An 11298-nucleotide genomic window follows, 5' to 3' on the forward strand; every position below is an offset into this window, starting at 1 on the left:
CAGTGTCACTGGCCCTCATATGTGGGATCCGAACCGGGGCCCTCTGGCATCCCAAGCGAGTTCTTAACCATCGCGCCACTCGGCCAGCCCTTGGGGGGTTCTTTTTATTTTTTGCTGTTTTGATTGGGTGTTTTCTGCTACCAAGTCACTGATTCAATCTTCTGCTTCATCTAATCTGCTTTGATTCCCTCTAATGTGTTCTTCATTTCCATTATTGTATTCTTTATTTCTGACTGGTTCTATTTTATGTTTCCTATCTTTAGGTTTCTTGTCTCTTTGTTGAAGTTCTCCCTGAGACCACTGAGCAGCCTCATAACCAGTGTCTGGAGCCCTGCGTCCGGCAGATGGCTTGTCTCCATTTTGTTTAGTTTTTTCTGGAGCTTTGTTCTGTTCTTTCATTTGGGACATGTTTCTCTGTCTCCCCATTTTGGCTGGCTCCTGTGTTTGCTTCTATGTAGGGCTGCTGTGTCTGCTTGTCTTAGTAGAGTGGCCTCATGTAGTAGCTAGGTGTCCTGTGGGGCCCAGTGGCACAGGCTCCCTGGTCACCAGAGCCGGGTGCCCCAGATCTGTCCCTTGGGTGGGTCGTGTGTGTCCTCCTGTTGTAGTTGAAACTTGATTGCTGTTTGCACATCAATAGGAGGGATTGATCCTCGGGGTGCTTGATTGTGAGGACTGGCTGGCTGTAACTACAGTGGAGGAACTGTGGTGCAGGGGCCGACCTGACCCTGCCGAGCAAGGCTCAGTCTAGCGGGGCTCTGGGCCTTCCCAGCCTGACCTTTGGGTGTGTCGTCCCTTGGAAGTGGCTGGTTGATTCTCCAGCTCAGTCCAAAGCTGGCCACTGGGTGACAGCCCCATGGCCTTCTGGGAGAGGACCTGCTGCAGGCCAAGTTCAGCTGCAGACTCTGCCCTGCCCAGGGCCACCTGGCATGAGCCAAAAAGCAGCCCAGAGATGGCTGCTGCCCATGTTGGGCTTGGAGGTGCCTCAAGAGGCCACGCTGCAAATTGAGACCAGCTGCTGCTAATGCCAGGCTTAGGGCTGCTCAACCAGAGGTCTGGGACACGCCAAAGCCAGATGCTGCCTGTTTGGGTTTTGTAAACTTTTGAGAGATTTTAGGAAAGTCTGCAGCATGAGCCAAGGCAGGCTGTTTATACAGAAAAGCCACTGGAAGCGTCTTGGGTGAGCCCGAAGGTTGGGTGGGGCGTGGTCTCAGGGAATCACTAGGGCGGGGCGGACAAATGGTGCTAGTGGGTCTGCGTGAGTGCTGCATGCGTCGGCACGCAGGAAGGGGGCGGGCTCAACAAAGAAACAATGGCTTCCGCCAGCTCCTCCATCCAGGAGGAAGTTGCCCCTCCATCTCTCATCCTGAAGCCACCTCAGTTCCTTCCCATATGTCCCAGTTGCCTTTCGAGCTGCTGCTTCAGGCTAGAGCTCAGAGCGAGTGAGTCTGTCAACAGGTAAGTCCATGCGCGAGCCGTTTAAGAGGAGCAGCTGGGAGTGCAGCTGCCCTCCGTCTCACTCAGTCACAATCCCCACTGCTTTTCACAGCCAGGCGTTATGGGGACTTCTCTTCCTGGCACTGGAAGTCGGGGCTGGGGAGGGGCTGGGACCCCTCGCTCCTCCATTGGGGGGGTAACTTCACAGCTGAGACATCCCTCCTGATTTTTAATGGTCACACATTGGTGTGGGACCAGCCTGTTCCATGTCTCTACCCCTCCTACCGGTCTCAAGGTGGCTGCTTCTGTATGTCTGTAGTTGTAGGGCGTTGGTTCGCTAGACCACAGGCAGTACTCAATAATGGTTGTTCTGTGATTTAATTGTAATTAATGTGGTCCTGAGAGGAGATGAGCATAGCATTTACCTGCTTCACCGTTTTGACCAGAAATCCAAATTTCCTTTTTTTTTAAAAAAAGATTTTTATTGGGGAACTGGTGAGGGGAACAGTGTTGGGGAACTGGGGAGGGGTACATTGTGTTTTTCCAGGACCCATCAGCTCCAAGTCAAGTTGTCCTTCAATCTTAGTTGTGGAGGGTGCAGCTCAGCTCAAGTCCAGTTGCCACTTTCAATCTAGTTGGGGGGGGGCGTAGTCCATGTGGGAGTAGAACCGGCAACCTTATTGCACACTGAGCCATCCAGCCGTCCATCGGCAGTTCGCGGCTGCTCAGCTCAAGGTGCCGTGTTCAGCCTTAGTTGTGGGGGGAGGAGCGGGCGGCGCACCCACCATCCCATGCGGGAGTCAAACTGGCAACCTTGTTCTCACCAGCTCAGTGGCAGCTCAGCTCGGGCGCAGCTCACTGATCTATGTGGGAATCAAACTGGCGACCCTGTTGCTCAGAGCTCGTGCTCTTAACCAACTGAGCCACTCGGCCAGCCCCAAATTTCCTTTTTCTCATAAGGGTACCAGCCGTTGTATGAGAGCCCACTATAATCCAGTATGACCACGTCTTAACTTAATTACATCTGCCAAAACCCTATTTTGAAATAAGGTCAAATTCACAGGTTCTGAGTGGACATGAATTTTGGGGGACACTATTCAACCCAGGATAGCCCTCACCCATATATGGTGGAAAACCCTGTGTCCCGTGAGGGCTCCCACGCTTCTCCTGCCTCTCCCCCATGTTTCCTGCTTCTGCTGAGTATTCGATGGGTGGTCTGCGCTGGACACCACCCAACTCCATCATTTGTGCATCTTTCATGTGGGTCATTCTGGGCAGCGGACGCTCACTGACGTTTAGAGTGACCGAACAGCATATTACAGATGACAACTGGTGCATTTCTTGGCAGGTGGGCACTCCCCCTCTGACCCCGAATGTGTCTCTTTGCCTCTTCTCGACCCCGTCTCGTCTCCTCGCCCCTCAATTCTCTGTTCCTTGGAGGCTCACCTCTTCTCTCCCAGGGTATCTGTGAAAACCACAGTCCCTTTCACTCTTTGTTCAAGCACCCTCCGCCCTTGACCTTTTCCTTCCAGTCTGGACCCTGGACAGAGGCAAAGAGCAGGACCCACCTTCCAGACCAGCAGAAGACACGGGGGTGCTTCCCTAAACTGCATCAAGCTGGCCCCCAAGTATGTGCAAGCAGTCACTTCTTACTTCAAAGAACGGTTCTGCTTTTTTCTTCTTTCTACATCTGCTTTAACATTCTGTGATTCTTAGAGAACAAAAATTCTGAAGAGCAAGGCCCAGAGCCAAGAATGTTTAAGCCAGAAGGGGCTTCTATGAGGAAGGAAACAGACACGGTCTCTGCCCCCGCCTCCCGAGTTCTGCCGTGAGTGTCTGGCCTGTGAAGGGGGCCTGGGCGCAGGGAGGCAGGTGAGCACGAGGGCTGGCTCCTACGGGGGTGGAGGTGGCCACGCACGGGTTGGATTTAGTCAAGTGAATTGTTTCTTGGTTGTGAGACCAGAGCACAGGCAATAAAAGAAAAAATTGATGAGTTGGACTTCATCAAATGTAAAAACTTTTGTGCATCAAAGGGCACTATCAAGGGAATGAAAACACACCCCACAGAGTGGGAGAAAATCTCCACAGTCGTGTATCTGAGACGGGACTAATATCCAGAATAGATAAAGAAAGTCTACACCTCAAACAACAACAGTGAAAATCCAATTTTAAAATGGGCAAAGGGTTGGGATAGACGGTTTTGAAAAAGGAGATACACAAATGGCCAATAAGCACATGAAAAATCATGCTATCACCAACATCACACAATGTCAGTATCACTGGGGAAATGCAAATCGAAACCACAATGAGGGACCACCTCACACTCATGAGGACGGCTGCCATCAAAAAGCAAAACAAGAACAGGAATTACAAATGTTGGTGGGGAAATCGGAACCCTCATGCACTGCTGGGAGGAACATCAAATGGTGCAGCCGCTGTGGAAAACAGTTTGGCAGTTGCTCAGGAAGCTAACTATAGAAATTCCCCTGTGATCCCACTCCTATGTGTATTCCCAAAGAATTGAAAGCAGGGACTGGCACACACTTGCACACCCATGTTCATTGCAGCACAATTCACAGTGGCCAGCAGGTGGAAACAACCCAAGTGTCCATCCACAGACGATGGAGAGGCAAACCGGTCCCTTCACATGATGGACTAGGACTCAGCCCTCAAAAGGAAGGAATTCGGACCCTGCTACAACATGGATGGACCCTGAGGACGTGACGCTACGTGACACGAGCCAGGCACAAAAGGACAGACATTGTATGATCCTGCTTGTGTGAGGGACCCAGCGTAGGTAAATTCATAGGGACAGAAAGTAAGCGTGAACGGGTGGGGGAGGGGAATTAGTGTTTGGTGGGGACAGAGTTTCTGTCTGGGGTGATGAAAAAGCTCTGGGAGCAGATAGTGGTAGTGGTTGCACCGTTTTGCGAATATAATGAATGCCACTGAATTGCACACTTAGAAACGGTTACAATAATGAACAGTATGGTATGTATACATTTACCATAATTTTTAAAAATTGGTAATGCAATATACCAAAAGCCATTGAATTGTCCACTTTCAATGGGTGAATTGTCCGATATGTGAATTATATCTCAATAAAGCTGTTAAAAGGGGGGACGTGCATGTTCCATGCAAAGGCCCTAAATTTTAGGAAGGGGCTTGAGGTATTGGGGACACTGGGCAGTCAGGGGCCTGGAGCCTGTGAGGGGAGTGCAGGGGTGTCTGTCCAGCCCACGAGACTCCCCAGGCCTGGCAAGTAGCTCTGGCCATCCCTCTGCAGGCTGGTTCTGTGCTGAGCACAAGCCTCCCCTTGGAAGCCAGTTTTCTGCACAGCGAAGATGCTGTCTCTGTGCCCGCTTAGCAGATGGCCCCCTACCTTGGCCTGAACTGAGAAGTACAGAAAGCAAACTGGGGACAGACGGCTTCCCTGGCAATGTCTTACAGGCACGCAAGCTTGCAAACTCACACCGCCCTCCCCCGCCACTTGTCTTCACTGTCTCTATGCCCTGAGGCTGGCCAGGGACACGCCGTAGAGGGGCCCTCCTCTGCCCCGCAGACCATGGACAGAGCACCTGGCCCAGGTGCTGGCTCCTGGTCGGTGCTCAGGAAATATGTCTGTCCTCAATGAAAACGGAAGGAAGGAAGGACGGAAGGGAGGGAGGGAGGGAGGAAGGAAGGAAGGAAGGAAGGAAGGAAGGAAGGAAGGAAGGAAGGTGTTTCTAAGCATTTGGTTGTGGTTCTTCATTTCCTTAGCACCTTCTCTGCCCAGTCGCCTCCATTCTCCCTAGAAGGGAGAGGTTGAAGTCCAGGTTGTCCTTGAGGGGGGTCCCAGCTCAGAGAGGATGCATGGATGGGTGGCGGCAGGGGGCTCAGCAGCCCAGACCTCCAAAGTGCGGTCCCTGCCCCAGGGCTCTGATTTATATAGCAGCTGAGAACCTTCTGGGAGGAAAATGTGACCCAGGGCCACCACCGATAACCAGAAACGAACTCTTGTGCAGCTGAGAGGGCAGGGAACTGGCATGGAGGTTTGAGGAAGGACAACAGAGACGCCGCGAGGACAGTCACCATTGTAGAAAAGTCTGGTGAGGACAGTTCCCGTGGAACTGGAGTGATGGTGGGCAGAGGCCCTCTGTGAGCAGCGGGGCTCGGAGCAGGCTGGGTCAGGTGTCCTGCGCACAGGGACCCCGCTGGTACCCATGGCGTGGGGAGGCCAGTCCTTAGGCTCTAGGGAGAGCCCAAAGGGACTGCTAGACTGTGTGGTCCTACCCTGTCGTTCTATGCCAGAGGAAACCGAGGCCCGGGGAGGCCACTGTCCACTTCCCAGAGTGACCAGAGTGAGTCTCAGGAAATGCAAGTGTCCGTGGGAGACCAACTGATGATATGATGTTCAGGTTTTCAAGAACAGATTGTTAGAGACAACTTATTTGAATGTCTGGAGAGGAGGGAGGTCCTGCTCCCGTGGGGAGGGCATCTCGGAAGTCGAAGTCACAGGGACTTATCTGTGCATTGCACGTGGGTGTCCAGGGCCCACGGGGTCCTGGGTGACCGACAGTGAGGTGCCTGCGAGTGAGACAGGTCTGAGCAAAGATTCAAGAGCTCCGATGGGGACCAGGTCTTTTGTGAGGGGCCAGTCTGCCAGCCTCTCACGTCTGCGATGAACTCTGGACCCGGTGGCTAAGATGGAGAGATGGGCTTTGTTGCCTCAATGCCCCCTCTGCCACTCAGGAGCTCAGTTGGTCACCAGCCTCTCTGCTTGGCTCTTGCCTGCAAATTGAATGTTGTCATCAGGGCGCTGTTGGAATGAAGTGTGATGAAGATTAAACGGGATAAAGTTAGCGTGGTGTGAATGTGGCAATGGCCCCTGGAGGCTGGCCGCATTGCAGGGGGCCGCCAGAAGTGAGCTCAGAGAACCCCAGAGAGCCAAACGGTGGGCCTGAGCCCAGGTGGGCACTGCGGGGCTGTGGTTATGGGAGGATCTTCTGGGGGTGGGGGGCAGCTCTGGGGAGGCCACGGCAGCAGTGCTGGCTGACTCCATCCCCCAGGGTGGGGGGCCTCAGTGCCAGGCTGAGCACGCTGAGCCCCAAGCAGGGAGCACCCCAGCACCTTCAGAAAGGCTTCTGGCTTCAGGAAGAGGCCCAGCCCCGAGCTCAGAACCACAGCCCTTCCACAGAGTTCTAGAACCTTTGTAACTTCCCCGCAGCCAGCACTGCACTCCTGCTTCCAGGGAGCAGTCAGCTCCTCGTGCCCAAGGAGCTCATGTGCTCCCTGGAGGTCTACAGAGAGGGGCTGCCCGGACGGCCCACGCCCTGGGCGCCCTGCGGGGAGCAGACTCCATGGGCTGTGCCGCTCCCACCCTTGGGGCCCAGGGCTTTGGTGCCTGTGTGTGGGGGGATGAGGGGCAGTGTCCAACCCTCCTGAGAGGAGTGTGGAGGAGGGAAGGGAGGGAGCAGCCCCCTGTGCACCTGTGAGGTAGGACTGTTAGCCTCACGTTCCCGTTGAGGACAGAACTGTTTAGCCAGGCCAGGTGAGAGCACTGGGCTGGGAGTCAGGAATCCTGGGTTCTGATTCTGGCCCCAGCAAGATAAGCTGTGCCACTTTGAAGCCACTGGGTGCCCCTGGGCCTCAGCCCCCTCACCTGGAACAGGGAGGAGTTGGACTAAATGATCCTCAAGGCTCTCCCAGCCCAGAAGTTTTACAGGTCTCGGATGTAGAGCTAGACAAAGGCACCAGTCAGACAGACAGCCTCTTGCACAGTGTGGTTTGATGGCTAAGGGGGCAGGGATGGTGAGGACCAGAGGACACGGTTGCTGTCTTCACGTGTATAGAGAGGAAAAAACTGGAGCTCAGTATAAGGAAATATACGCAGCTCAATGAAAGAAATATAAAGACAGAAATATGATACTAAGTCCCTGATGGAGCTGCCTGAAAGTGGGGCGGTCTCCACGGGAAAACAAGTCCCCATCACCAGAAGCGTAGGAGCTGAGAATAGTTCCGTGCACCTGATGGGCTGCAGGAGCGGGTGACTTCCAAGACACGCTCCACCTTGGAAATCCTGAGCCTGTGTCCCTCCACCCGGGCTGCCCCAGAAGCCAGCGCAGCCGCCAGGCCTGGCAGCTTCCTTCTGAGCTGCTGCTCCCAGCCCCACGACCCCTGAAATCATTCACTGATGTGCCAAGATCAGGTGTGAGCAGTGTGTGGAAAGCCATTTGCTTTCTAATGATAGCTAAAATGCCGAAGTTTCTGAATGAGCTCTTCCATAGAAATTAGACCTGTAAGAGTGATGTTATTACAGGTGTAAGTATGCACTTTCCCGAGTGGGAGGATATGAGGTGGTGTGTTGGCTGGAGCTGCTAGAATTGGGCACAGCCCTGGACCCGGCCATAGCGTGCAGCCCGTAGGTGACACCGCCCACCAAAGGCAGCTCTGGAGAAAGCAATTCAAGGGTCTCCAACCTGGTGGGGTGGCTCTCTTCCCATAGGGCTCCTCCTGCCTTGCTGTGGGGATTACTTCCTCTCTCTCTGTACCCCCAATGCACAAGCCCATCTAACCCCAGCTCCCCAGTCCTGGCCAGAGGTCACCATGGCACCGGGCAGGATGTCTGTGAGTGAGGCCAAGAATGTAGGCACACTGTGTGGTGCCAGCCAGAAGCCAGAGAGACTGGCCCTTCTGCTAACCCCACTGTGCATGCGTGCCTGCATATGTAAGTGTGTATGTGGGGGGGATGGGGGGACCAATTAACCAGAGGGCTATTTTGGCTCTCGGTCATTTTGTCCCTTGGAAGGGAGCAGCTTGCAAGCTCTATGTCCATCCAGAGTCTAGCTTGGTCCATGAGGGGCCAGGGACGTAAGCTCTTCCCAGCGCCCAGGGTTTCTGTTGTTACGTGACTCGGGGTGCTTTCATACCTGAGTGCAGGGAAGGAGGCTGAGAACCCCAGAAAAGGGGAGATAACTAGGCACTAGCCAAGGATCAATCATGGGGAATGTGGCCAAAGAGAACAGAGCAGGGTTATTTGGGAAGAAACCCAGGCCGCCTGGAACGTGCCCAGATGTGCTGTGGGGTAGTGCATCCACCCAGGAGAGGGGCTGCAGGCAAGATGAGGAAAGGGGGTTACTCTGCACCCCACGCCCTCTCTCTGCCTCAGTGTCAGCTACACTTGTGAAGTGGGGAGACCCCCTCCCCACCCTTGATGTCCTAGAGGGGCGCAGTGCAATGCACATGCAAAGCCCCACCCTCCCTGCAGGTGAGAGTCCCCGGGAGGTCCTCTGAGGTATCGGCAGGTTGAGATGAGAAAAAGAGACATCTAGGGAGACCACAGTCTTTCTTCACTCTTTACTGTGTAAAAATAAACTCAACAGTTCATGTCGTTTCAGCAAGAAAATGAAAAAAAGAAAGCAAGAATACCAGTAGAAATAGTGCATTTCCAGAATTGCTGATGGGAGGTGGCAGGTCCCATGGTTTTGACCCATTTGATACCCAAAAGGCTGCAGATCATATGAAAAATGTATAGCTTTGGTTAGCAAATAATGAAAAAGTAAGGTACATCAATTCTCTTTCATATTATACAGTATATACATTGTAACAATATCAACCACAGGGGGCTTTGCTTTGTTGTTAGTTTTGTTTGTTTTGGCAAATAAGACAAAATTGGGACTCTAAGTATTGGGCTTCTTTTCTCCTCAATGACTTGTTCTCCTTCAACAAATTGCACTTAAGTCCACCGTGCATGGAAGCGATACATTTCCCCCCCCGACGTTGGTTGAATCAATTTACACACTATGTTTTAAGAGATGAAACCACGACTGCTTCAAGCCACATTTTGGTTGCCATAAAATTACAAAGAATTCCATCCCCTTGATGTTAATACTAACCCTAGTTTCTTCTCTCAAGGTTGGAACTGCTATTTGAGTCCTCAACTGGTTCCACTTAACAAGTCAGCTCGGAGATAATGGGTCCACCATTACCGGCCCACTTACGTCCTGGTCCCAACATGCCTTTGAGAACAGGTGGCCCCTCCTTGGAGCTCATTGGAACAACCATGAACCTCCCGCCAGCCTCTCCCCTCCCCTTCACTGCCCACAAGACACCCCCTTGGTCTCAGGTCCCAGGGCTGGTGACAAAGTGATCTTTGCAGTCTTAGAAAATAAACTGGGAATCTACAAAAGGAAAAGAAAGCATACAAAATGTATTTCTTTCTTCCAAAATACGTGCTTTCAGTTCTACGATTTGGCGGAGCCTGAAAGTATTTTCAAGGGAGATAGAGGTTGAGTTAATTTATAGGTTTGTCCTTTTCTTTCATAAAAATACTCTTGTTTGGTAATAAACTTTTTCTTCTACAGTAAGAGAAATAATACCGTGTTATCAAAAGCAAGAAGGCTTACGATTCAAGTGGGATCTAAGCCCCCGAGGGCCAGGAGAGCCTGTCGGGTGCTCCCCCACCTCGGACACGCAGGGAGCTGTGGGGCTCCAGCTTGGCTAAAGCAAACACTGTCTTGACAGTGCTTTTTATCTTCTTCTTTTATAAAATGGCTTACCTGAGATAGGCATGGATTATTCAGTGCAAGAGGGAACATCAATCAGATTAAGGAGTAGATGGAAACTACGTGGATTAGATTTGTGGCTGTGTCATCTACCTCTCTCAGGGCCAGCAAAGGGCCAAGTGTTAACACAGTGAGGGAGTCGAGGGACTTGGCACAGGCTCCAGTGAGGGGCAGGGACGGAGCTAAATGTCAGCTTCTGGCACCATGGGTGCGTCAGGGGAGGGGTGAGGAAAGGGAAGGGTTGGGGGGTGGAAGGGACTTAGACGTAAGCGTCTGGGGTAGGCTCTGCCCCTCTCTAGTTAGGGCAGAGGATGGCTTGTGGTCCTGAACGGACAGCTCCCACGGCGCCCGCCTGCGCTGGGCAGGTGGCGGGCTGGGGGTCCGGTAGATCGGCAGGGGCTGGTGGGAGGTGCTGACCGGAGAGCACCTAGCCCGCTCTGGGCCTCGCAACAGCTCCCAGATGGCTGATGTGAGGGTGGGCGATCTGGTCTAAAGGGGTGATTCCAAGCTCTCGCTCTCTCCCAACCGCGGGCACTGTTGAGGCCTGTTCTCGTCCTACACGTGAAGAATACTTCTGGGTGTGTTTGGGGGGTGGGGAGGGGAGCGGGAAATTCATCTCTCCCGTGACCTCCTCCCACACCCTTGGCTTGCTTTCCCAGCCATTTTCAGTAGCTACATGGATGGTCATAGGACAATGGGTGGCACTCGGCACAAAACACAGAACCAGAGAAGTCCATGCAGGCAGGGGAACACACATCAGACTGAGGGAGCAAGGGACACGCCACCCTGAGGGACATGCAAACAGAGAAGATCCCTGCAGATCCAAAGATGCCACAACCTACGGGCTCTGACAAAGCACAATGGTCAGAAAAAGCCACTGCTGAACCACAACACGCAGCCTGGACCGCACCCTCGGGGAGAGAGCATTGCGTCGCAGGACGGCGACTGGGTACCGTGCAGACACCCACGTGGACACTGACACAGACACCAACACAGACACCAACACAGACACACAGATGCACTAGGTTTCCGACAATATGGACCTGCGTTTAGGGAGAAGGTGCCCCTGGAAGGAACAGCAGAGGAAACACCTGCTCCTCCTGGAGAAATGTCTGCAGCTGTAGATGAGCCAGGCAGTGCAGTAGAAAGACTTCTGGAAAGAGTTGCCAGCCTTTTGCTATTTAGATTCCTGGGGATGGAGCCCAGGGTGCCCTTGGAGCGTGCGGCCCCCAGATGGTGCAAAAAAGCAGGGAGCTCACCTTACCCCGGGCATGATCTGTCTGAGCCCTCGTTTTCTCTCTCACGTAATGCGCGTGCGCGC

The 11298-nt window shown here is 53.2% G+C and overlaps 1 protein-coding gene and 1 long non-coding RNA gene across 2 annotated transcripts in view; both read left to right on the forward strand.

Annotated features, from left to right (window-relative positions):
- The window catches only part of ENDOV (endonuclease V), a 34494-nt gene extending 34087 nt beyond the window's left edge, over window positions 1-407 (forward strand). The window contains exon 9 of the mRNA XM_019644296.1: window positions 264-407. Within this exon, the coding sequence (XP_019499841.1) occupies window positions 264-368 (105 nt within the window). The 3' untranslated portion in view covers window positions 369-407. The remainder of the gene's footprint in view (window positions 1-263) is intronic.
- Window positions 408-2321: 1914 nt separating this feature from the next.
- On the forward strand, window positions 2322-4508 carry LOC109383624 (uncharacterized). Its single transcript, XR_002124232.1, has 3 exons — window positions 2322-2782; window positions 2967-3062; window positions 3151-4508. It is a non-coding gene; the product is annotated as an uncharacterized LOC109383624 (long non-coding RNA).
- Window positions 4509-11298: the final 6790 nt, after the last annotated feature.

This window comes from Hipposideros armiger, unplaced genomic scaffold (assembly GCF_001890085.2).
Source record: "Hipposideros armiger isolate ML-2016 unplaced genomic scaffold, ASM189008v1 scaffold_87, whole genome shotgun sequence".
NCBI lineage: Eukaryota > Metazoa > Chordata > Mammalia > Chiroptera > Hipposideridae > Hipposideros > Hipposideros armiger.